This window comes from Chiloscyllium punctatum, chromosome 11 (genome assembly GCF_047496795.1).
Source record: "Chiloscyllium punctatum isolate Juve2018m chromosome 11, sChiPun1.3, whole genome shotgun sequence".
NCBI classification, from domain to species: Eukaryota; Metazoa; Chordata; class Chondrichthyes; order Orectolobiformes; family Hemiscylliidae; genus Chiloscyllium; species Chiloscyllium punctatum.
In genome coordinates, this window is record NC_092749.1 from 115,170,316 (window position 1) to 115,198,011 (window position 27,696).

At 38.7% G+C, this 27,696-nt stretch overlaps 1 protein-coding gene across 5 annotated transcripts in view; it reads left to right on the forward strand.

Annotated features, from left to right (window-relative positions):
- wdpcp (WD repeat containing planar cell polarity effector) overlaps positions 1-27,696 on the forward strand; it is a 143,061-nt gene that overhangs the window by 41,980 nt on the left and 73,385 nt on the right. For 4 of the 5 annotated variants that reach the window (XM_072581588.1, XM_072581585.1, XM_072581586.1 and 1 more), the window contains 8 exons: positions 1,370-1,453; positions 4,935-4,979; positions 5,546-5,596; positions 7,256-7,326; positions 7,581-7,640; positions 10,917-11,031; positions 12,520-12,653; positions 26,719-26,910. In XM_072581588.1, the coding sequence (XP_072437689.1) occupies positions 1,393-1,453; positions 4,935-4,979; positions 5,546-5,596; positions 7,256-7,326; positions 7,581-7,640; positions 10,917-11,031; positions 12,520-12,653; positions 26,719-26,910 (729 nt within the window). In that variant the 5' untranslated portion in view covers positions 1,370-1,392. Of the gene's footprint in view, positions 1-1,369; positions 1,454-4,934; positions 4,980-5,545; positions 5,597-7,255; positions 7,327-7,580; positions 7,641-9,165; positions 9,234-10,916; positions 11,032-12,519; positions 12,654-26,718; positions 26,911-27,696 lie in introns of those variants that run through there. The other variant, XM_072581589.1, reaches the window with a different exon arrangement.

Genomic DNA, 27,696 nt, shown 5'->3' on the forward strand with positions numbered 1-27,696 from the left:
TAAATAAAATTAAAGAGTTCTGAAAAGTTAATTTTAAAACGATATGGGGATATTGACCTGATCTTCTTAAGTGTTCTAAAAGGCTATCATCCTAGATCTCTGTTTACTGATTAAAAGAATAACTTGACATCAAAGTCTTTCTTGCTTGGAAGAGGATGTCAAGTTGGAATCATAGTGCAAGAATCTCTCCAGTCTGCAATTGTGAGGCAAATTTGGTCTCCTTTTCAAAGTTTCAACCCAATGTATTCTGTGAGTTAGAAAACATGTTTATTTTATGTAGACTGTATGTAACCTTTGTTACCCTGTTGCAAAAAAGGGTACTAATGTAAACCATGTTCATGGAAATTTATAGCTTGGAACTTTGAGTTGTAATCTATACTATCTAGCTTACCGTGAAGATTTTACATGTGTGATTTTATGCTATGGTATAGCATCCTTTGTGATTTTTTTTTAAGGAAGTGTTCCAATTCTAAGTCTGGATTTATTCCACTAAATGCAAACAATTTTTGTGAAACTGACATGTCTAGGGGCCTGTGCTATATTTGTATGGTTGCTAACTCATTTGTTTTAAATGGATTTGGAAGTGCGATAAAAAGCACTCCAAGGAATTCTAGCAAATGGATTAACCAAAGGATGTTAAGTAGTGGGCAAAAAAAAGGTTTCTGTGGTGTTATTTCCAAAAAAGCACCACAAATCTCCTATTGTATTGACTAACTTTTATTATGTAGAATTACATGGAAAGTACAGGTTTAAAACAGGTCACACAGCCCAACTGGCACTAGCTAGTACTTTTGTTTCATAGTGGCGCAACTAAGTGGCTGAAGGATTGAAAACACACCTGTTTGCTATTATGTTAGAAAACTGCTTCTACCACTACACTGTGCCACAAGTGACACACAAAGTTGGGTTATAGTAAATATCTGAAGTTTCATTTTTCATTAGTCTTTCCTCCGGACTTATTCCCAATATTTAAGAAAACATGTCAGAGTCAAACTTAAAGAACGGTTTCTTGCAGGTAGCCACACTGTCAATTAAAAGTGTGAAATCAATAAACTTTCAGTCTCTCCCAAATGCAAATAATTATAAAGACAGTATGTGGGATTTGAGCCATTGGTTAATGGGTTTCTCAAACAGTGCTGCCTTCTGGGGTTTCCTTGTAGACCTAGCTCATAATAGCAAGTCCTGTGGGGTGGGCAGAATAAACTGCTGTTCCTTTTCTGCTCTTTTTAAGCTAATGCATTGTTGACACATTTTCATCTTAAAATATAGTTCATGAGGGACCATTTTGCAATTCTACTTGCAGAGAAGTTTAATTTTATGCTTAATGGAAGCTAATTAATTTTCACACATGGTGTTGTTTCTTTGACAGAGCTGAGCTCCAGCTGCCATCAGATGTCTGTCTGCCTGACTGAGCTGCACCTGTGGTCTATGAAGAATACCTTACAAGTCAAGGGTAATTGAAGTCTTTCCTAGATTTTGTAACTGTTTTTTAGTTAAAATAATTTTCTCCCTTCCATTGAAATACAACAAAAATTACCATTCATACATATATAAGAAGCGTTATGTGATAATAGTTTTGCATTGCTATTAACATAATGCATTATCTATTATGTGTTCATTTAAATTGAATTTATATTTAAGTACACTGGTATATTTTATACTGAAATATTTTAAAAACCAAATTATAATAAAGTGCTGTAGTAGAAATGCAGTTAGAAATTGCACCTCTTAATGCAGTTTGCGTCTGTGTTTTTGCAATTTTTACAATAAAAAATCTAAATGTTGATTTAAGTTATTGAGCTATTAGAGCATTACGCATATGGCCACTCAACTGGTGAACAGTATTGTCTTCTTTACTACAAGTGTAATATGAGCTTAGATACAGCGAGTTGTTATTCAGACTGGAGGCCTGAGACTAGCAATGTGCCACAAGGATCAGTGCTGGGTCCACTGTTGTTTGTCATTTATATAAATGATTTGCATGAAAATATAGGAGGCATGGTTAGTAATTTTGCAGATTACACCAAAAATGTTGGTTTAGTGGACGGTGAAGAAAGTTATGTAAGAATACAAAGGGATCTTGATCAGTTGGGCTAGTGGGCCAACGAATGGAAGACAGAGTTTAATTTAGATAAATGAGAGGTGTTGCATTTTGGCAAGACAAATCAAAGCGGAACTTACACGGTTAATGGTCGGGCACTGGGGAAAGTTGTTGGATTGAGGAACCTTTGGGTACAAGTTCATAATTCCTTGAAAGTGGCGTCACAGGTAGCCAGGATGGTGAAGTAGACACTTAGGTACTTGGCTTCATCGGTCAGAGCAAGAGTTGGGACGTCATGTTCCAGCAGTATAGGACATCGGTAATGCCACAATTGGAGTACTGCATACAATTCTGTTCACCCTGCTATAGGAAGAATGTTATTAAACTGGAAAGAGTGCAAGAAAGATATACAGGAATGTTACCAAAACTGCACACTTTGAGTTATAACGAGAGGCTGGATAGACTGGGGCTTTTTCCCCAGAGTATAGCAGACTGAGGGGTAACCTTATAGAAGTTTATAAAATCATGAGGACCATGAATAAGGCGAATAGCAAAGGTCTTTTCCCCAGGGGCAAGGAGTCCAAAACTAGAAGGCATTAGTTTAAGATGAGAGGGGAAGCTTTAAAAGTGACTTGAAGGGCAACTTTTTCACACAGACGGTGATGTGTATATGGAATGAGCTGCCAGAGGAAGTGGTAGGGGTGAGTATAATTACAACATTTAAAAGACACTTGGACAGGTACATGGAAAGGAAAGGTTTAGAGAGGTTTGGGCCCAACGTAGGCAGATGGGACTAGTTCAGTTTAGGAAACTTGGTCAACATGGATGAGCTGGGTCAAAGGATCTGTTTCCATGCTGTATGACTCTAGGTAACACCATTTTAATTAAAAGCTTTACTGTTGCATTTAAAAGAAAGTGTGAAGCTTTGATCAACTTATATCATTTTTTCTGGGTTGTTGACACCATATAGAATCTGCATTCACATTCAATATATAGAAATATCAAATATTTTTCAATTTGCTAATATACTCCCCAATTCTTTCTCTCTCTCTCTCTCTATGTGGAAATCTCACATAAGTCACTGACTCTCAATAGAGTATGTTTCAATGTCCAAACCAAACAAACACATTTTACTTGTGAAAGCAAGTATTATAAACTTGGAGCCAAGGTGTCTGCTCTGAGCCTAGCAATATGGCTAACTTTGTTTTTCCAGACAGAAGAGGCATGAGTAAGTGGGGTCAAGCTCCCACAGAATCAGAAGTTTTAGCTTTCAGCAATTGCTAGGGTCTTGAAGCTGTTATTCTTCTCTCCTTTACAGTTAAAAGCTGGAGTCCTCTCTGCTACGAGAATTGCATGTGAGACAGTCTGAATTACTGCATTTGCCTTTGCCAAGGGTGTGTTTAATGAGATGTTACTTTATTGGAATAGTTGCTGTTTACTAGTTAAATAATCTGTTATTCTGTTAAGTTTTCCAAGAGAGTTTTGTTATTCTTTCTTTTGTTTGTATTTTAAGTAAAGTATAAGAATCAAGTGTGTTTTGCTTCAATCCCAGTAGTTTGACCAGTCGAATTGCATCCGAAATACAATATCTTTAAAAATAAAACAAAGTTGGTGTCTCGGCTAACTTCTTAATGTACTTTGAGGCGATTTAGTCTGATCCATAACACTTCGATAGTAATTAGGAGTGGGAACAATGGTAGATTTTTTTTATTTTCACTGAGAGTACTGATACCAGCTGTGAAACAATCCTTTCACTTGGTGAGATCAGTTAGTTAGCACAACTAAAAAGCAAAGCTAGGATTTTCTAATCAATAAAGCTCACCAAGATTTGTTTAAGATATCATCCACTTGAGAAAGTTGCCACTTAGCTCAGCAGTTAGCACTGCTGCCTCACAGCATCAGGGATCTGAGTCAATTCCACCCTTGGGTGACTGTCTGTGTGGTTTTTGTACATTCTTCCCATGTCTGTGTGTGTTTCCTTCCACAGTCCAAAGATGTGCAGATTAGGTGGATTGGCCATGCTAAATTGAAAGGTCACCTGGACCTGAAATGTTTAACTTTGATTTCTCTGCACGGATGCTGCTAGACCTGCTGAGCTTTTCCAGCAACTTCTGTTTTGTTTCTAAATTGGCCATAGTGTCCAGGGATGTGCAGGCTAGGTGGATTAGCCATGGTAAATGCAGGGCTACAGGGATAGAGTGGGGGGTTGGGTCTGGGTGGTATGCTCTTTGCAAGGTTGGTGTGGAACCTATGGGCCAAATGACCTGCTTCCACACTGTAGGGATTCTCTCATTCTATGATTCTAGTAGTGCAGAACATTTATTTTGTTATTGACCTAGAATTTCAAATGGATTTTATTTCAGCTTCCTTGGAACAGTGAAGACAGAAAAAGAAAACTATGAAAAGCTTTAAAAATGAGAAAATACCACACTAAGGAACAGTTGCATCAGTCAAATTTGTATAACTTCTCAAAATGACATTTTGAAAAAAAATGTGGATGTGATGTTAATTGAAGCACTCTTAGTTGTTTGAACAAGTCTGTGTCCTGGAGTCTTTATGGCTCTGGTCTCTACATACCAGTTGTTTGAAGTTAGCCCTGTCGAAGAACTTACTTAAGAATGTATTTAAGTGATTGCAAAGTTCACATGAGTAGTGAATGTTCAAATTTTGGCTTATATTGGAGTTTCAAACAGTTCACATTAAAAAGCTGTCATTTCCTGTGAATGTACCTGTGTTTGGAAGCTGATTTTAAAAGTTATGTATTACTTTTATTACATGCAAATAAAATCATCTGGGATGTTTGATCTTTATAATATCAAAATAATATTTAATTCCAAAAAACTTTGACAGGTCTTTAAATTTTATTTATTTTCTTTCTCAAACTGTACAACAGATACAGATATTGGCACCTATCAATATTATGATAAGAGAGACGCAGGTAGGTCTATACTGTCATTTATATATCAGTAACTGTGATAAAAATGTAAATTATCTAAAAATAGTGAAATACTAAATTCCATATGTATGCACCAAAATTCCAGCAGAGGGCATCAAAATCCAACTGATATGAATACAGAGAAATAGAGTCTTTATGCCATTTACTGAGTGACTCAAAATTTATTAACCCTGGAAGACTATTTGCTACATTTAACGTCCTTCCATTTAAGACTATTAAAATAGAGGTCTGTGTTAAAATCCTTTTGGGAATAAAATTCAACTTTGGTGCAATGCAAAATGTGCAGTCGTGAATTAGTTGGTGTTTAACAAGCAATCACCTCATTACTAGCCAAATAATACATTCTCAATGTCAAATTTCACTTCCTTCTTGTTGATTATGATACTGACCCTACATTGCTGGTGACGGGCAGTCTCTGCTTCTATACGGTGTTTGAGATTCATAGTAATATAACATTATAACATCAGTCCCTATTTTAGCTGCAAAGGTTTAGTGTTAACTTGCACTGTTGTATGTTATTTCATTTTTCTCGTTTTGAATCCCTTAAGTGTCACCAACAGACTGCTGTTACCTGGAAGCGAAGCAGCATATGACAGAGGGTAAGTAATGTAGTAGTATGACAGAATGTTATTTAAGATCTTAATAATTGAAGTAAATATGTTTTCACCATTTCTGGTAATTATGAATCCGGTTCCTCTGCATAGTTATCATGGCTTGTCTCCAATAGGCTCAGCAGCTTCTTACAATAAAGCAAAGTGCTGACAAAAATGCACTGAATGCTAGCTGTATAGTCTTCCTGTTCTCCTCGGTAACAGATTATTACTGTAAATCATGTATGTCAGTGATCATACTAAGTACACAAGCCATGTCTTTATTAAGCCCATTTTTTTCTGAATATCTTCCTGAGTAAAGTAAAACCAAAGAATCTATGGGTACATGATTTGTCAATTTTAATAACTTCTTTCAAAAAAGAGAAGCAAACATTTTTATAATAAAATGACTAACAATAATAAATAAAATTGAATTCTATTTAATAGTTTTAAGTAGTCCATGACTACTTTCACTCATTCCAATTAACAAAATTTAATATATAAGTATATCAAAATTATATTCCTTAATTCATGATGAATGTCACTAACAATTCCAATAAAGAATTCAGCAAAAACTGTTACCAAAAGGTGTTGGGAATTTGTGTCTGGACTCAACTGTTGCCTGAAACTCATTGTTAAGAAACAAATTAGGTCTCAATCTGTTTCAGCTTGGTTTTGCCACAAGCCTTTTCATCATACGCAGCATGTACTGACTGGCAGGATACTGCAATATAGGTGTGAGGCACCTTTGAGGCACACGCTCTCAAGACCATGCATTCACTAAATTTGTAGTCTTACCTTAATTTTGAATACAAGTAGATAGTTCTTAAGTTTCCAATTCCAAATAAAAGTGTATTGTTTGCCCCCTGAAGTCTGTCTTGTGCATTACATCTAAAACTAATTTTCCAGCTGCATAGCACTTTATTAATTTCTAGATTGCTTTGGCATTGATTCATAGGATTGTAGAGAACAGAAGGAGGCCATTCAGCTATTGCTCCTCTGTCAGCTTTTAGTCTCACTGTCCAGCTTTTTCCATTGCTCGTAATATTTGTCTCTTCAAGTATTTATCCATTCACTTTAGAAAATGGCTATTGCATCTGTTTCTAAGCTTTTAGCTAGTTGATTCCAGATCACAATTCATTGTGTTTTCAAACAAATCCTAATTTTGCTGGGGTTTGTTCTGCCATTTAATTTAAATCTGTCCCATGGTTACTCCCATTGGCGTACTTGTTGCAGATGAGAAGAATTAGTTTCCTGTCAGAAGATTGTGTATGTGTGGATCTCTGTTCCCCAGAGAGTGGTGGTGACAGGTCATTGAATATTTTTAAGGCAGAGAGATCTCTGATTGACAAGGAGGTAAAAGGGTATGGGGGTAAGAAGGAAGTATTCTTGAAGCCACCATCTAAACAGCCATGATCTTAACAAATGGCAGAGCAGCCTCAAGGGGCTGAATGGCCTGCTCCTGCTTCTGATTTGTATGTACCGATTTTGTTTTTATTCACTAATTTCATTTGATAACTTGACTTTTTATTGTGACTTTAGGTACTGGTTGTCATTGTCAAGTTCAGATTGATCACTATTGCTGCCATAATAGAATGAATTAAGTAAATTGCGTTATAGAATACTCACTTTATTAACAAAAAACTATGTTCACTTTTTCTTTGTCAGCTCGTGAATACTTGTGGACACCCAAGAATAGACGCCCAGATAAACTTCGAGACACCCTCAAGGAGTTTGAGGTACCTTCCTAGTTACAAAATTGACAGTAAACAATTATACCCCTTCATTCATCTTTCAGCAGCTTTAATTTTTGTAAAGGATCAGCCTACATGGAGATCATAACCAGCCTCTAGTGCAGTGGCATGTTCTGAAACAGTTGCATCTTTGTTTTTGAAGTAGGCTAATCTCTTGTGATTGGAAATCAGAAACACTTTACCCATTGGTGACAATGCATGCATCTGACATAGCCATCTGTGTGTTTCTTGTCCTTCAGGAGCTACTGCAGTGTAGCCGTTGTGTGCTGAGCAAATGGAAGGACAAGAACTTCGGTCAGGTATACACCTCAATGATAATCTTGGCTTGGTAGTTTAATTGAACCTTTCAGGGCTTGTCTTTTACAGCTACAAATAATGTATTGTATATCATGACATGAAATATAGATGACAATGTCTCTTCTGCTTCATCTCACTTAAACTATCCAGATAATTTATATACATGATACAGAGGTTAATGGTATGCAAATATATTTTTTAATGTTGCAATAAATTATATTGAACTTTAATTCGAAAACCATTTCCTGACTCTACAAGAACTGATACAGCTGTTTGCTTCAGAAGGTTAAATTGTTTTCAATTTGTTGGTTAGGAAGAACCACCATGGAATTCTAGAGGGAAACACAGGTTTAAACTAACTTGCTAGAGTCTTTTGAAAAGATAATAAAAGGTTGATGAGAGAAATGCTGTTGATGTGGTCCACATGGACTTTGAGAAGGAGGTTGATACTGTGCTGCACAAACCTACTTGCGAGAAATGTTATAGTTCATCAAATAAACTGGTAAATAGCACTATGGTTACAAAATTGTCTTGAGTGATAGGAAACAGAGAGTAATGTTCAAAGGATATCTTTCAGGCTGAAGGAAGGTTACTGGTGGAGTTCCCCAGGAATCTATGTTAGCAAAAAGCCAAAGAACTGTGGGTGCTGGAAATTAGAAACAAAATCAGAAATGCTGGAAAAACTCAACAGGTCTGGCAGCATCTGTGAAGAGAAAGTAGACAAGCGGGAAACTGGCAGAACACAGCAAGCCAGGCAACATCAGGAGGTGGAGAAGTCAAGGTTTCAGGTCTAACCCTTCTTCAGGATGGTGAAGAGAAAACAGAGTTAACGTTTTGGGTCAAGTGACCCTTCTTTAGAACTGTTCCCAAGAAAATGGCACATTTTTACCCAGAAACGAGGAAGGCACAGCAATATATTTCCAAGTCAGGACAGTGAATGGCTTTGAGATGGTTGAGTTCCTATGTGTCTGCTGCCCTTCTCCTTCTAGGTGGTAGAGTTTGTAGGTTTGGGAATAGCTATTGAAGGAGTCTGGGTATGTTGATGCTGTATATATCTTGCAGGTGGTCCACACTGCTGTCATTGTGTGTCAGTAGATGAGCAACTGAATATTGATGGTGGTGTGTGAGTGCCAATCAAGTGGCTGCTTTGTCCTGGATATAATGGAGAGGGATGATAGTATCACATAGAGTCGTGCATAACTGAGAAAAATAAAACAAGTTTGAGAGGAAAGAAGACTAACGAAATGAATTATGTACCTGAGCAAAAACTTAAAATTTTATGAGAATGGAGAATTTGTAAAATGCTGTTTAATTGAAAATGAAAGATTTTGGGGAAAGGACGAACAGAAATCTTGCTTATTAAAATTTAAACAGTTATATTTAAATAGCAGTGCAAGTGTTAGAATAATTTCAGTGAGATTGTGTTCTTCAGTGCTGCAAGGTCCCAATGAATTGAGGCAAGCAGGAATTTATCAGCATGAGAAGTGACCAGCTCTACTTCCTTTGACATAAGGAGCTAAATATAGGGTGGATGTGGATAATGCCATTGTGAAGGCTGAGACAACATATGCAGTCTTGGAGTTGTACATCAGAAGGTAAACTGACATAAGGTAATAGTTCTTTGTTCAACAATTTGTTTTGATCTGGAATGCATTCCCTGAAAGGATGGTGGGGATAAATTCAATAATGACTTTAAAATATATTTCAGGATAAAACTTTATAGAGGTATGCGGAAAGAGCAGGAGATTAGGCTGATGTGATTCCTCTATCAAAGATCTGGCTGAGGTGTGAAGGATGGTATGCCTCTATCTGTGGTGTTCCTTTCTGTAATTCTTTGACCAATAAATTTTAATCACTTTTAGTCTATTTCAATATTTAAAATTTAAGAATGAAGCCCAGATTTGGAACATAAAACAAAGAATTGCAGGTACTGAAAAAATGAATCAATATAGAAATTGACCGTTTCTCTCTACAGATCCTGCCAGACCTGCTGAGTTTCTCCAATAATTTCTGTTTTGCCCTAGATATGGATTCCTCCGCCACATTTTCAGTTTGAATCTGAACTTGGGCAATAATTAAGTTAAATGGAGCAATTTGACTGTAGCAAGTTGGAAAAATATATTAAAAGTTTGATAATTGGTAGACAATGGGAAATCTCTAAAAGAGTTAGTATGTATTTTTCAAAAAAATACTTTCTTTAAGACAAAAATACCCAACAGGAAAAGTGAGAGATCTATGAATAACAAGACAATTTAGAGGAGTAGGTCAAAAGACGAGGCTTATAAATGTGCCAAAAAAAGTTGTAAGCCTGAGAATTGGAGGAATTTTAGAATTCAACAAAGGAGGACCGAGAAATTGGTAAAGATGGAGAAAATAGAATATAGAATAGTGGGTAAGAGCATGGCAGGTAGAATATAATGTGAATAAGTATGAGGTTATTCATTTTGGGAGGAGAACAAAGATGCAGAGTATTTCTTCAAGGTGAGAGATTGTAAAGCATTGGTCTTCAAATGCAAGTCGGTGTCCTTACTGAAAGCTAATGTGCAGCTACAGCAAGGAATTCAGAACGCAAACAATATGTTAAGTTTATTTCAAGAGAATTTGAGTACAGGAGCAAAAGTCCCATTTCAATTGCACAGGGCACTGGTGTGATCATACCTGGAGTACTGAGAGCAGTTCTGGTCACCTTCTCAAAGGAAGGGAACATTTAGGGGAGTACAGTGGAGGTTTACCAGGCTGATTCCTGGGATAATAGGATTGTCATATGAGGAGTGATTTCAAAGACTGGGCTTAAATTCTGTTGAGTTTAGAGAAATAAAACATGACTTCATAGCAAATTACAAAAGTCTTAAGTGGGTAAACATGGGGATACAGAAAAAAAATGTTTCCTTAAGCATTTAGGAATGAGATGAGCAGGAATTTCTTCACTCAGAGTAGTGAATCTTTGGAATTCTCCTAGAAGGCTGTGGCAGCTCAGTCATTGAGCAGGGTTAAGACAGAGATTGATAGATTTATAGTTACTAATGATGTCAAGTGGTTTGGGGATATTGTGGGGCTGTGGCAATGAGATTGATGATTTAGAATGGTGGATCAACCTTGAGGGGCTGAATGGACTACTTCTGTGTTCCTAAAATCATAGCATAAAAAGAACTGCTAATCTAACTTTGAAATGCTAGTCTAACTTTGAAAATCTTTAATTGAACTTTGGTGATAAAGAATGCATTTTTCACCATCGGCTTTCAACTAATATACTTAGCATCATGTCCTGTCTCTTTCAGTTTTTCTTCAGTTCAGGTGTGCTGGTGTCATTAAGCCTATCTGGGCCACATCTGGAGAAAGCCATGATCGACAGGACCTTAGTGGGGAGATTCATCTCTGACACCATCTATGATGGTAATTGTATCCACATGAAAATCAAATGTCTAAAATAACAGTGACAGTTGAAAAATGATGTGACAACAGATTTACTAATTAGTCTCACTTGGGACTTGTAAAAGCAACAAGTAACTACATGCATTGTCATAGTTACAACCTTTCAGTTGTAAATTATGAATATACTTTTGTATAGAGAACTTCCAGATCTTATTTTCAACATCTATTAAATAATTTCAAAAGGTTCCACCTTTCTTCAACAATACTCCTTGTAGCCACATTAATAAAAGCAGATTCTGGAACATTAAGGTCTTTAAATCCAGTTTTTGTGTACTTTTGCACTTAGTTCCTTGTATTACATATGATACGCAAAAAAAGCTACTTAAATTGAGATTAACAGGAACTGCTTTTGGAGAAACCTTTTTAAGATGTCTAAGGCTATTTTGATTTTTGTTTGATGAACTATTTAAATATGTTTGTACAATTGCACTTTCAAAGCATTGGTTCATTGAAACAAAGTGTGCCTTTATTTTGGAAGAATTTGCAAGAAAAAAAAGAATGTTAGTTCTGAAGAACTGTTTTACAATATCTGCAACTTATTTTGTTTAGATATAAAAGACTAATATAAGAACAGATTTTTTTCCCAATTAATTTAAACCTGTGTCTTGTGATGCTCCAGTTGTTAAGTTCCTTTTTGTTTGCCTTTCAAAACCCCTCACAAATTTGAATGGTTCTATTGACTTTTTCCTTAAAGTACGCTGCTTTAAGCAGAGCAATCCCAACCTTTCTAGCATCTTCATGTTATTGAAGGTCCTCATTACTTGCATTTGCATTTTTGTGCCTTATATGTTTCAAAATGTTTGCTTTTTAACCTCTGATTTTGGCAAAGGATTTTATATGGTGTAACACTATGGCACCTGGCTCAAGTACAAGAATCTTGTGCCATTCTTTAATCAACAATTGATGAAATGTAACAAAATGTGTTCTGTGTCACTATACAAATCTCAATGGCGCAGATCTAGTTGTGGATAATATTTTTCTAGTTGTTGGTGTGGAGTAAAGTTTCTGTAGGGTGCTTCTCTAATAAATGTTCTTTTCCGGAGCTTGATTAATAATCATGATGTTGTTCAGTACACTAAACTGTAGTAGTGTGAATATGATGATAGATATCAAGTCATTATTTGCTGGGAAGTGGAGAAGATTAGTTTTTCCTTGCATTGCATTCATCACAAGTGGAACTAAAATAAGTTGCCTCTTCACTGGTCTCCATTTTTGACAACTGCCAATGACTAATTCTTGCCTTCAGTATTTCTTTTAAACACTACCAGCTAATGTAAGTATCAGCAAGGATAATGGCTATAATTGCAAGGAAACTGACAGTCAGTTTCTAAAGTCAATAAAACTTTTAACAAATATTGGGAATCAGATTTTGGAGGAGTCAGACTGTTAAAAAGCTGAAGTATAGAAAACTAATAGATCTCATTGTTTAACTCTCTTTTGCTTGTTTAGCTGTACTTGCAGACAATTTTATGATCGTAACTTTTCTGGAGTCCAGCAAACTTTGCTTTGTTCAATTTACAAAGAAACAGAATTCTCCAGATGTTGAGAGAAGAATTGAAAAGCTATCCTCTTCCGACCTTAAGGTGTGTGTTATTATTCTAGAGAATTTTATCTATTTTGACCTCATTAATTTTATTCTCTATGCACTATCAGACTGAGTGAGCATTGGTCAAAAGCACTGGGGAAGAGTCCTGCCACAGCATTATTTGCCTTAAAGCAATGTGAAAAATCTTTGCTGTTTCCTCATTTGAACTTGGCTTTATCACATTGCATAAGCAGAGAAATCGGTAACTTAGCTTTCATTTAGCATCACTGGTGGGAAAACATCTAGAAATAATAATTCAGGACAAAATTAATAGTCACTTGGACAACTTAATTAAGGAAACTTAGTATAGTTCTGTTAGGGGCTTATACTGTTCAACTAATGGTGGAGGTTTTAGGTGAGCTGACACAGATTTTAGATAAGCGCACTGTTGCTGATGTTGTATAAGGCAGTTGGCTTGAGAGGGTTAACTGAGAAACTCTGCCCACTGAAAGATAAATGATTGTCTTCGTCTTTGTGGGAAGTGCTAGTCAGCTCTAGTTTGTTGTTAGTTATCAGTCATTTCTGGTGCAACAACTCAAACAGCAGAGCAACGTTTTCCATAAGCCTCAATCAGCCCAAACCAGAGAAAACATATGTAAAAAGAGTTTCAATAAAGTGAGGAAGGAAGAGATCATTGTCAATATCCAGGAAAGAAACAGTCAATGTTATGTTCAAGGTAAGTCCTCGAAGCGAAGATGATAAAACATTATTCTGGGCTGAGAAGCAGGGGAAAGGTAGAAACAAGTCAGATTCAGTGAAACCAAGCACTATTTTGATCCAAATGACTTTTATTTTTATTGCCAACTACATCTTCAAAAGGAGTCATTATTTAAAATTTATTTTTGGTGAAAAGAACATGGAGAGACAGTACATAATGACAGATACTATTCTCAAGGGTATGCAAGAGTACAAAGACCTGAGTGCACAGAAGCCATTAAAGGTGGCGGGGCATGTAGAAAAAGCTGTTAAAGCATATTCTAGGCTTCGTAAATAATGGTAGATAGGGAGAAATTGTGCCTGCTCATAAACAGATCAAGAACCAGAAAGTACAGTTTTAAAGTGTTTTACAAAAGAAGCAAATGTGAGGTGAGTAAACAGTGTTTTCACACAAGTAGTTAGGACTGTGCTGTCTGGAGATTGGGTCAAGAGTAGATTGATGATTTACTTATAAACAATATGCATAGTTACAAGGAATAAGAAGAAGATTGGCACTAAGTTAAAATGCTTAGAGAACCAGTGCTGATATGGTGGGCTGAATGGCCTTCTGCTGCACCTCATCTGTGATTCTGTCAGGGGATAATGGTAAACGTGATATACTTGCTAAACCATTGTATTGTGTGTTAAACAAGGTGGGGGGGGGGGAAACATTGCTAGGGGGAGATATATAATGTTGTTGGCTTGAAAGGGTCAACTCCAAAGCTTTGGAATTGCTCTGCCTACTGATATATAAATAACTGTCCCTTTGAGGCACTAATTAGTTCTAGTTTATGGTTAGTCACTGTACAGTGTATACCCATGTAACATAGACCTAGATGCTATCTCTTGGGAGAAAACCATGCCTCTTAGTGTTACTGTAGTTAGAAATCTCTAATTAACCTATTAACTTAATATTATCTAATAAACTACCTCTTGTTACTCAGGTATGTGCTATTTCTGACTTTTTGGTGGTTATTCCTTTACTACCTCGTACTAGTAAGCGCTATGGACAAGAAAGGTTGGTGGAAAATAAAGATCTGAGCACAACCAGATGTCAATTAGAGGCATCTCTTAGACAGATGTGATGGACATGGATTTTCAACTGCTATTTGATCAATGCTGTACAATACACCTGTGTGTAAAGTAAGAGATCATAAAATAAAAGAGACAGCAGCAACATGATTATAAGACTACCTGAGGTAACGGGAAATAGAGTAGTAGTAAATGGAGGTTTTTGACTGAATGAAGATTTATGAACAGGCGGCTGGAGGAAATCAGCAAGCCAGGTAGCATCAGGAGGTGAGAAGTCGATGTTTCGGGTACAAACCTTCTTCAGGAATGGAAGTGGGGATGGGGATCAGCAGCTCGCCCTATCCCCACCACCAGTCCTGAAGAAGGGTTGTACCCTAAATGTCGATTTCTCCACCTCCCGATGCTGCCTGGCTTGCTGTGTTCCTCCAGCCTCCTGCCTATCTCCTTTGGATTCCAGCCTCTGCAGCTTTTCTGTCTGTGGGTGAATGTTTATAACAGAGTTCCCAGGGTCATTGTTCAGACCTTTGCTCTTCCTATACATTAATGACTTCGACCTTTGTTGCAAGGCACAACTTCAAAATTTGCAGATTACATGAAACCTGGAAGTATTCTGAGCTTGGAGTTAGGTAAAGTATAACTTCAAAAGTACATACAGAGATTGATGGAAAATGCTAGAATAACTGGGCCCAATTCTAGGAGTATAACCCCGGCAAAGGAGTTTGGAAGGGAAGTGGCAGGAAAGGGTGTTGGGAAGATGAAAAAAGTAAAAGTAAAAAGGAACTGTACCACCATCTTCTCAAGAGCAACTAGAGATGATCAACAAGTGGGCTGGCCAGCAACACCCACATCCCAGGAATGAATGGCAAGGAGCTAAGAGAAGGAAGAGAAGAAAGAAGAAAGGAACTTGTGTGCAATGGAACACAATATAGGATTTGAGTTTTGTGCTGAAAAAAATGTGTTGCTGGAAAAGCGCAGCAGGTCAGGCAGCATCCAAGGAGCAGGAGAATCGACGTTCGATTCTCCTGCTCCTTGGATGCTGCCTGACCTGCTGCGCTTTTCCAGCAACACATTTTTTCAGCTCTGATCTCCAGCATCTGCAGTCCTCACTTTCTCCTATTTGAGTTTTGTGGTTCTTTTAATGCCCAAGATTCTGATGCATGCTACAGTATTGTGCTGGTCACTGTCTCCTGGCAATCACAAAAGGCCTTCAAAAAGATTCAATTCTGCTTTGAAACTGTGCATAGTCCTTTTGAAGACAAACACAACATTTGCTTCACAAGGCCATTTACTGTTAAGCGGCTGGAACTGTCTAGATGCTCCCTTCATCCTCTGTCAGCAGCCCTTAAAAGTGAAAATCTTATTGAAAGTATTAAAATTAGGATAACACGAGAGGTTCCTGAGGGGACAATGGTTTTTACAAATCAGCTATTGACAGACCCTGCTGTGTCCAGCTATACCCTGAAAATCTACACCATTATTAAAAACATATATTGGTTGTCTTAAATCCTTTGACCTCTTTTACAAATTAACTTTCTGCAAAAAAAACTATTAAAATCTCTAAGCAGGACTTAATCTTCAGTAGTGAGAAAAACAACAGACCAACTTTGGCATCTTAAAGCCTATTTTTGTCATGGAACAGTTTATTTATGGAGTGATTTAGAATTTAAAAATAACTGCATAAAAATGTTGAGAAAGCAGCTACTGATTCATGTGTCAGTCTAAACCTCAAATTTGCTCAATCTCCCTTATTGTTAAAGAAGGGAATGAGAAAGGAGATAAGAGTGAAAACAACTGTGGTAAACCAAATGCATATAGCAAGGCATGATGAAAGTATGCAGCTTCAACAAATATCTGAGCAAAACTATTTAAAAATATCTACTCTACATCAGGAGCAGAATGCTGGAATGTCATAAAAAGCTGACTGATGAAAGTTAATATAGATAAATTAATTTTTGTAGGAAGAAAATTAAGAGATAATATAAAACAAAGGGCACAATTCTAAAGGGAATGCAAGGGCAGTCAGACCTGGGTGCATATGTGCATTCATCGGTAAAGTGTAATTAATAGCTACATAGAGTGGCTAAGCTTGTATAAAACACTAGTTCAGATTCAACTGGTATATTGTTTCCAGTTCTGAAGGTATTAGAAAAGGTACAGAAAATCATGAGATGATTTGGAAGATGGGGCACTTCAGTTACATAGATTGGAGAAGTTGAACCTTGGAGAAGAGAAGGTTGGGAAGAGAATTGAGAGAGATTTTCAAAATGTGGGTAATTGGAACAGGCTAGATGGGATAAATGTTTCACCAAAATGCTGGATGATCAAAAACAAGAGGGCCATTTTAAGGTATTGTCAGAAGAAGATACCTTCACAGAAGTTTGGATCTAGAATAGATTGCCTGATTGGTGTAAACTGGTCACTCTGGACATTCAAGAGGTATTGGATTATTATCTGAAAAGGAAGAATGTGCAGGGTTATAAGGGGCAAGTGGAGGAATGACGCTGGCTACTCCAAGCTGGATGTTATACAAAGGATCCAACTTGTGTACTTGCAGCTGACATTTTGGTGTGGGCAGTCCACTATGACTGCAGTGCAGGGTGTGTAGCGAGGCATTTCAGGAGATGTGGAGCGCTTCCAGGTGCCAGACCTCTGGATGCAGTTGCTGATTTGATGCAAAGGAGATGAATTTAACAATCACATGTATGACCTGTACTTTCCCGCTCATGGATTCCATCAAAGTATTATTGAATTATGAAAATTCCCTTGAATCATTCTAGGTACTTCACAAATGAAGATGGCTGCATATTTGATGGATCTTGGATAATATTAATGCTTTATTTAGTGGCTTAGATTGAAAGTTTTTAAAAGAAGTTTTTATCCCATCTGAAGATGTTGAAGTTTTCTTGCCTCTAGAATCCCAAGAATGCTATTGTTTCCAGTACCTTGTCAGAGTACCATTTCTTGGGGTGAGCCATTTTTCTGGTTGTTTATAAGCTGTGTCACAGTGAGGGAAGTGAAGTGAGATTACCCACTATCATTTGGATTCAGTGTCTGGAAACTAGTCACTTTTTCTAGCTTAACCAAATGGCTGTGGTGATTAGACGCTGCTGTGCAGACTGTGGGAGGGGAAGGTCATAGGTGAGCTGTTATCTAGAATATTAAAGCAAGGTTGGTGAGGGTTGCTGCAACAATTTGACGACTGTCCGGACTGGAGCAATGGACAACCAGAAGGAGGGGAAAATACCCATGCAAAAAGTTCAAAGATTTGAATGTGCAGACTCTTTCAAAAATATGAAATAAAGGCCACCCCAACAGAAGGTTCAGGTGCAGGATGGTCAGTCATGCTGATTTTTGGATGCCTTCACTGATTTAAAGACAATTAGGCAACTAAAAAGCTGCCATTGGAGTATTAGTCATTAAAAGAAAAAACTCCTACCTCTAAGAGCTGCGAGCCAATTCAAGAATTGACAGGTCTTCAAATCTCAGCAGCAGCACCAGGAGCAACAGCTACCTACTAGAATTATAGACAGCTCCCCTCATAATTTGTTTTTTTTGTCAACAATTTTGATAGAAATAAAATCCATTTACTTTCAATGGATTTTCTTAAAGTAGCAGAAAGATAAATGTGCATCTTTAAGCAATGCTGAGAAACGTTTATATTAATACTGAGAGATCATAAGACCACAAAATGTAGGAACAGAAGAAGGTCATTCAACCCATAGAGTTTGCTCCATCATTCATTGAGATCGGTGTGACTTGATAATCCTTAAATCTATTTTCCTGCCTTTTCCCAGTAATCTCGATCTCCTTACTAATTAGAAATTTGTCTGTCTCAGCCTTGATTATATTTAATTACTCAGTCTCCACAGCCCTCTGCAGTAAATAATATATTTATTTACTCTATGCCTGTTTGCCCATGGCTCAAGTAGTAATCCAGAGATTATCACCTTGGAACTTCTGCTTTTTAATTTGACTGTTAATTGTTCAAATTCCTTCTGCAGAACCTCCTTCCACCATTGACAATATATATATCAAAATCCCTTAATTAGAGACAAAAAAAACTGCAGATGCTGGAATCCAAAGTTAACAAGCAGGAGGCTGGACGAACACAGCAAGCCAGGCAGCATCAGGAGGTGGCGAGGTTGACGTTTTGGGTATAACCTTTCCTCAGGACTGGGGATGGGTATAGGGGGAGCTGCAGATAAAGGATGTGGTGAGGGCAGGGTGGGGATAGGAGAAGACAGGGAGACAGTACAACCTGGTTGGTCAATGGGAAGAATGAATCCAGTTGGTAGCAGAGAGAAGTGGAAGGAGCTAGGAAGAGAGTCAGGGAATGGGAAGGGAGGTCATTTGATATTGGAGAACTCAATATTGAGTCCTCCGGACTGTAGGCTGCCCAGGTGGAAGATGAGGTGTTCCTCCAATTTGTGGTTTGGTTCGTTTTGGCAATGGAGGAGGTCAAGGATGGTCATGTCAGGAAGGGAGTGGAAGGGGAATTAAAATGGGTAGTGACTGTGAGGTCTAGTTGGCCCTTGTGAGTCCAGCTGAGATGCTCGGTGAATCATTCCCTAAGTTTATGTTTGCTCTCCCTGATGTAGAGAAGACCACATCGGGAGCTCCTGATGCAGTAACCTAGGTTGAAAGAAAATTAGGTGAAACTCTGTCTCACTTGGAAGAACTGTTGGGAACCCTGGATGGAGGTGAGGGGGTGGTGGATCGGCAGGTTTTGCATCTTTTCCAGTTGCAGTCAGTGGGGAGAGTGGCCCAAACCAAGGATTGTTGATGGGAATAGTCCTTGTGGAAGGCAGAGAGGGATGAGGAGGGGCAGATGTTCTTGGTGCTGGGGTCTAGTTGGAGTTGGCGAGAGGGTTTAAGGATGATGCATTGGATGCAGAGACTGGTGGGGTGGTAGGTGAGGACAAGAGGGACTCTGCCTTTATTGCGTTCAGTGGGGGTGTCCCACACCCCATCTCACTCTCAAATTCACTTGGTCCATCTCGGACACCTCTGTTCTCTTTCTTGACCTCTCCACTTCCATCTCCGGTGACAATCTCCAGATGGGTGTTTACTACAAACCCACAGACTCCCATAACTACCTGGACTATAGCTCCTGCCACTCGGTATCCTGCAAGAACTCCATCCCATTCTCCCAGTTCCTCCGTCTCCACCATATCTGCTCGGATGAGGAGACATTCCATTCCCAAGCATCCCGTATGTCCACCTATTTCAAACAACGTGCTTTTCCTCCCTCTGTCATCTAGGCAGCCCTCCACCACACCACCTCCGTTACCCGCTCCACTGCTCTAAACCCCCCTACTCCCAACACGATAAAGACAGAGGCCCCTTTGTCCTCATCTACCACCCCACCAGTGTCTCATCCAACGCATCATCCATAAACACTTCTAACAACACCAGTGGACCCCACCTTCAAGAATATCTTCCCCTACCCACCCCTCTCTGCCTTCTGCAAGGACCATTCCCTTCAACAGTCATTGGTTTGTGCCACTCTCCCCACCAACCACCCCTAAAGCCCCAGGTACCTTCCCCTGCAACTGGAAAAGATGCAAAACCTGCCAGTACACCAATCCCCTCACCTCCACCAAGGGTCCCCAATATCCTTCCAGGTGAGATAGAGATTCAACTACCTCTCTTCCAATCTAGTTTATTGTATTAGGTGCTCCCGATGCAGTCTTCTCTACATCGGAGAGGCCAAACGTAAACTTGGGTTCACCAAGCAACTCACCTGGGCCCACAGGTCTGTCCCCTCCCAGTCACTGCCAATTTAAATTCCTTTCCTACTCCCTTTCCAACATGACCATTCTTGACCTCATCCATTGCCATAACAAACCAAACCACAAAGTGGAAGAAAAACACGTCATTTTTGACCTAGGCAGCCTACAACCCGGAGTACTCAACATTGAGTTCTCCAATTTCGAATAACCTCCCTTTCCATTCCCCTCCCCCTCCCTTCCACTCCTCCCAGCCACCAACTGGATTCATTCCTCCCATTGGGTGAAAGTGAGCACTACAGATGCTGGAGATTAGAGTCAAGAGCATGGTGCTGGAAAAGCACAGCAAGTCAGGCAGCATCCGAGAAGCAGGAAAATCAATGTTTCGGGCAAAAGCCCTTCCTGATGAAGGAATTTTGCTTGAAATGTCGATTTTCCTGCTCCTCAGATGCTGCCTGACCTACTGTGCTTTTCCAGCATCACACTCATTCCTCCTATTGACCAACCAGGTTGTACCATCCGCCTGTCTTCACCAATCCCCACTTCACCACCTGCACCCTACACCTATCCCCAGTATTGAATAAGGGTTACATCTGAAATGTCGACTTCTCCACCTCCCTGATGCTGCCTGGCTTGCTGTGTTCTTCAAAATTTGCTTAATTAACAGATTCTTGCAGTTGAGGTGCATCCCTGAGACACTATGGTGTATGTTACGACAGTGATGGTTCCAACCTCCAGTAATGTTTCCTTGGGCATTATTATTGTGAAAGCAAGAACCAAGAATGAAATTGTATTAAAAGCAGAATTTATTCTTTTGGATTGATTTATAATCCAGCCTGGGGTACCTGCGGCCTCATTTGGTTGTGGATCAGATTCGTGCCAACAACAGGAGTTCAATCCTTTTCCTGGCTGAGATTATTTTGTGACTTGCCCCACCCATGGTGGAAGTTGTGGCACAGGGCACACTGGGTCGGAGCTGTCTTTGGGCAGAGGACTCAAAAAGTTGTATTGTTATTTTAATTGTCATTCAATAATTGGAGTTTTGTTAAACACATGTATTACAAGTGTTCTTGTAATCCCGGAATATCATTTTATTAGCTGAAATTTCCCATTTTCTTTTTTGAGTGAGATTCCTGATTCTTGGTCTACCATGGAACCTGAACAATTGCACCAGGATGAAAATTAAGCTGGTTTTACAACAGACTGGCATTCTATCCTGCCAGGTTAACACCCAGTTGGTGACAGTAAAATTACATCCTATTTAGTTGTGCCTGTGAGGCCATTGTCTCAGATAAGATCTTTTTAAAATTGCTTTCCAAATCTTTTGTTGTGGAGATTTGATTTGATTTGATTTATTTATTTATTTATCTGATTTATTTATTACAAAATACAGTGAAAAGTTTTGATTAGTATCACCATTCTCGGGCACCATGATAAAACACAGAAAAATAAAGAAAAAGTGTTCAGCTTTATAGCCGTCTTGTTAAGTGTGCTACCGTAGGCCTGGTAGCCGGGCTTGAGTCCCCTTCACTGCACAGCAACACCTGGAACAAAAATCACCACCCTTCAGTGCCATCTCTCCTTCACCAACAAGATAGTCATAGCTATAGAGATATACATCATGAAAACTGATCCTTTGGGTTAACTTGTCCATGCCAACCAGATATCCTAAATTAATCTAGTCCCATTTGAATGAATGAATTAGCTTTATTGTTGCATATACTCAACTGGTACAGTGAAAAGTTTATATGTCGCTTACTAACAGCAACATCTTAGATACAAAGGTACCCAGATCCAGCTTCTTTAATCACAAGATCTTTGAAAATGGAGAAATAAAATGTCAAGCATTGTAGAATTACAAGTCCAGAACAGCAGTCTTCCAACCCATTCCACATTGACACCTAGCTTCCAATCCACACCGGGCTCTGGCTCCAGACCGCGCTGGGCTTCATCTTGAGGATCATGAGGTTGGGAGATCACTCCAGACCACCACTCCGGGCCCCAGCCTTTGGCCCATTATCCTCTCAACCCTTCCCATTCATGTACCCATCCAGATGCCTTTTAAATGTTACAATTGTATCCACCTCCACCATCTTGTTGGCAGCTCATTCCACACTCAAACCACCTTCTTTGTGAAAAAGTTGTTCCATAGGTTCCTTTTAAGTATTTCCCCCTCACCTTAAACTCATGTCCTCTAGTTTTGGACACCCCTATCCTGGGGGAAAAAAAGACTTTAGCTATTCATCCTATCCATGCCCCTCATGATTTTATAAACTTTGATAATGTCACCCTTCAGCCTCTGATTTTCCAGGGAAAATAGCCCCAGTCTATTCAACCTCTCTCTATAACTCAAACCCTCCAACCTGGTAACATCCTTGTAAGTCTTTTCTGAAGTTTCAAGATTCACAATATCTTTCCTATAGCAGGGATACAAGAATTGAATGCAGTATTCCAAAAGTACATCCCTCCTGTGGTCTCAGACTGCCAAGGGAGCAGTCACCTTGAAATCACAAAACACTGACTCACCACAGGACAGCAGCTTGTATTTGTTGAGATGTATAGTACCTAGTTCATTTTCCAAGCTCTTTTTCTTGAGTAACTACTAACACAGGGATATGAGAGAAAGGGAGTCTACAAGTATGTACTATATGCCATAATTCCTTGGGCCTCTGTAAAAATTAGCAGTTATGTTGTTTCATTTTAGTTATCATCAACAGCCTTAGCAGCTTGAATTTACACAAGTCCATTAATGTTCAATGCCATTTCACAGGTGTTATCAAAACTTGATACCACAAGGGAATTAGTAGAAAACATGGGTTTCAAGAACAGCTTAAAGTGGAAAAACAGTTGGAAGTTTGGGAGGGAATTCGGGAGCACAGGGACCAGGCGACCTAAGGCACAGCCAATGATGGATTGAAGTAATCAAGTCTAACATCAGTGGTAGGGAATACAAAAAGGTTCTGTAGCAATTAATCTCACTTGGAGAGACAAGAGTGATGGTTGAAAATTGTTTCTGTGACTTGTGTCCAGTGGTGTATCACAGGGTTTAGTGCTGGATCCTTGACGCTTTTTGTGTACCTTCCATTGACTCTGTCTACACTTCCTGCTGCCTTGGGAAAACTGCCTGCGTAACCAAAGAGCCCTCCCACCTTGGTTGTACTCTCTTCCACCCTCTTCCGTCAGGCAGAAGATGTAAAAGTTTGAAACGTACCAACAAATTTAAGAACAGCTTCTTCCCCACTGTTATCAGGTTTATGATGTGGAGGAGCTGGTGTTCGTCTGGGGTGGACAAAGTTAAAAATCGCACAACATCGGGTTATAGTCCAACAGGTTTATTTGGAAGTACAAGCTTTCAGAGCGCTGCTCCTTCATCAGGTAACTAGTGGGGCAGGAACATAAGACAGAATTTATAGCAAAAGATCGCAGTGTCATCCAATTAAAACATTATATTGAACAATATATTGTATGACAGTGATCTTCTGCTCTAAATTCTGTGCCTTATGATCCTGCCCCACTTGTTACCTAATGAAAGAGTGGCGCTCTGAAAGCTTGTACTTCAAATAAACCCTGTTGAACTAGAACATGGTATTGTGTGAATTTTAATCAGGTTTATGAATGAACCTCTCATATATTAGAGCTGATCTTTCTCTGTATCTTCTCTGTAGCTCTAACACTATATTCTGCATCCTGTCCTATTACCCTAATGTACTTATGTAAGCTATGATTTGTCTGGTTAGCACGCAACACTATACTTTTCAGTATATCTCAGAACATGTGACAATAATAAATCAAATCATCTCAAAATCCTGAACAATCTAGACATGAATACAGGAGGTTTAATCAGTAAGTTTACAAATGATACAAAAATTGGTTGTGTGGTAAATAGTGAGAGGGAAAGCTTTAAGCTACAGTACAGATGGACTGGTCAGATGGGCTGAACAATAGCAAATCAATTTTAATCCTGAAAAGTGAGAGGTGATGTATTCTGGGAGGACTAACAAGATGAGGGAGTACATGATAAATGATGGGCTTTAGGAAGCCCAGTGAATCAAGTCCTTGAAGGCAACAGGATGGGTGGATAAAGTGGTGAAGGAGGCATATCGGATATTTACCTTTATTAGTCAAGGTACTAAATACAAGAGCAAGGAGTTTATGAAGAAGCTGCATATGACGTTAGTTAAGCTCCAGCTGAAGTATTGTGTGCAGTTTTGGTCACCACACTATAGGAAGGATATAATTACACAAAAGTTGGTGTAGAAGAGATTCCCTGGATGTTGCCTGTGTTGGAGCGATGAAGAGAGACTAGATAGGCTGAGATTGTTCTCCTTAGAGCAATAAAGGTTGAGCAGGACCTGATTGAAATGTACAGAATGATAGGAATAAACTTTTCCTTTTAGTAGATGGCTGAACAATTGGGGACATAAATTTGAGGTAAAGGGCAGGAGATTTAGAGGGGATTTAAGGAAGAATTTTGTCATCTGGGGGTAATGGGTATCTAGAACTCACACCTGAAAGGGTGCTAGAAGTACGGACCATCACAACATTTCAGAAATATTTTGATGAACATTAGAAGAGCCAAACCATATAAGGCCAAGTGCTGGAATGGAATTAGGATAGGTAATGGCCTGATGACTATCATGGACACGATGGGTCGAAGAGCCATTTTCTATTCTATGAAGCTCTGATTCTGTGCCTGTAAGTCAAAAGCAAGAATGAGGGTTTCAGCAGCAGATGAACTGAGATGGCAGAGTCAAGGTGGCTTCAACTTGCCAGTATATAATTGGGAGAAATTGATGCTCTGCCAATGCTAGATGTTGGACAACAGCATGACTGACCTGAAGCAATCCAAGGGCAGAGTGTTTTTTTGATTAGTTCCTTGGATACAAATGTTGCCAGGTGTAGAATTACTTATTTGCTCATATTGTGTAATAAAAAACAATTTTAATACTCTAGCCATTTAGGAACTTAAATAAAGATTAAAACTGTGCGTAATATTTTGTCAAAGTTGTCTTGGTATAATGACTTTTCACATTTTTAGTAATTAAACCTATACTTTTAAACTGGAGAATGTTAATGCATTTTTGGACTTGACTAATTGGTAGTTTATGGAGATGCAATCATGCTAATCCTTCTTGTGACTGATAGGTGGAAAGCACAATGAACATTTATTGTGTCGAGAAAATTCAAGCAATTGGGATAAAATCTATGTAAGAAATGAACAGTAAAATGATTTAGATAACTAACCTTATGAGTTGAAAGCTTTGAAAAGTCTGGGTAGGTGGACAGCATCAGAAGTTTTTCTACATTTTGTAGCACCTTTTTTGACGTTCATTCAAGGAGTTTGAGAGCAATAATATTATGACTGCAAATAGAGAAGGCCTCTGTTTAACTGCATAAATGCAGCAAAGGATTTTCAACCTTAACCCTGCTATAATGGCCTGAGACAAGTGGTGAGATCACAATTTGGATGAGCGTGATTATTTGCTAACGACAATACATAAATGGAGCGGGTTCTTAACACCGTGCGCACTCTGGCATTATCGCATTACTGGGATCCTTTGTTGCTTCCCAGACAGGAATATAAAAGCAATCTATCCCATAGTGAAACTGGCTCCAGAAGCATTTTCCTGATAAGGGGAACCCCTGCCCTTCATGAGTGGCTGGTCCAGTGAGCTTAGCTGTATGGCTAATCCTCAGAAAATGGTTTGATTATTGCTGACCAGAAATAGCAAAATTGTATTTCTTCTTGCTATCAAACTCTATTAATTCCTTAGGTAGGTTACAGCACAATTTCTTATGTGACATGTAGATGATACAATTTTTGTATTTTAATAATGTTGTGCTGACAACCTTTTTTTATAGGGGTACAGGAGAAAAACTGAAAATTATAATTTTAAATGTACTGCTAATTCTGTCACTATATTGTAATATCAGAACACTTGCCAATTCAGTACAGCTACCATATGCTTCCCTAACAATGGAGATTTAAAGTTTTTTATACATTATCCTCTTTTCTTTTATCTGGGATCTTCTTCTTGAGTTCTCTGCCCAAGCGCAGGGCCAACCCACAGTGCTGCAATCACCAGGGGTAGGGCAAAGTAGGGTTAGGGAAAGGGGATCAAACCCCATGCTGTTAGCATTAATCTGATTCACAACAGCTGCCAGTCAACTCAGCCAACTAGGTCCCCAAAGAGTCCAAGTTGCTGTGGCAACATATACCTTGCAGTGCCTTTCGTAGCTGAGAGCTATGGATAGTAATGTGAGAGGTTCCACTTTCTATCACATGGCAGAGCAGGAATCCCTCCCCTTAACTCCCTACCGTTGGTCATGGTGGGAAGGACCTACGGGTTGCTGCTCAGCCAGTTTGACAGTGTTATGAACACACCTTCCTCAGCCATCAAGTCCTGGAGTGGGATTGAACCCAGATCTTCTGGCTCAGAGACAGGAACACTACGAACTTAATCACAAGACCCAGCTCATGGGTTAGATAGCTAGTAAAATAAGATTAAGTATATTGAAGCAAAGTGAAATCAGGAACCATTTTATTATGCAGACTATTTCAGTACAATCCAGTGGTTTTAACATGACAGTTCTGTTTCTTTACAGATTTCTTACATCAATTTACCAGGCCCTGCAGGACGAAGGGTAGAACGTTGCTTAGCCATTAATTACATACAGGATATGGTGATCTGCTGGTGGAAAACGGTTCATGGGGATGCCTGGCCTTGGTCTCCAATATCCAGTGAAAGCGACAGAGCTAATATGGTGTTGTTGAGTTGCACAAATGGCCGAATTGAGGTAAGATATTTCATTGCCCAGAATTACAGTGAATTGAACATAATTTATGTTATGTGATCTTTGTTTCCCCATTTTACCGAGTCAATTATACTATTTGTTAAGGCCTTTTATGCAGAGTACATTGGGAAATTTCATAACTTTCTCTTTATTTTGATCCCTACTCTAGTTGTCTCACTGAAACCCCTGTATCTGAGTGTCAGGTGCACATTCCATTTTATAATCTAATACTCATTTGCCCAATTTTATGTTGGGGCCATCAGACTAATTAGGACTTATCTCTCCATTTGCAACGTGCATCATTAGGAATGGAGTTCAACAGATATGAATCTGCTTCCTTTCCTAACTCAGGACTTTGTATTTATTTAATTCTGTTTTATATTACATGTAGAAGAAATTGCAAGTAAAGTTCTGTTTGCAACTCTGATGCATGTACAATATTTTTAAAATATGAAATGGATTTGCTGTTCACCTCTAATTAAGGTGATGTTTGTGATTTTTGTCTGCAACATTGAGAAAACTAGCTACTTTAGTTATCACACCATGAAGTAAATCAAGTCTCAGTTTTTCTTCAGAAACTTCAATCATAGCAATCTGACTTATACATTTTCTTTGTTCATTTTCAACTTGCAAGTTAAGCCAATTTTCTCCTCAGAGTGTTCCATTTGAAGCTTGTTATTTGCTTCAGTTTATGATTTCATGGACCTTCTTGCAGTGGTCATGCAAAGGATGTATAAAATTGAAACACACAGGCTATTTCTTAAACATTGCAATTTGATATGCTTCATT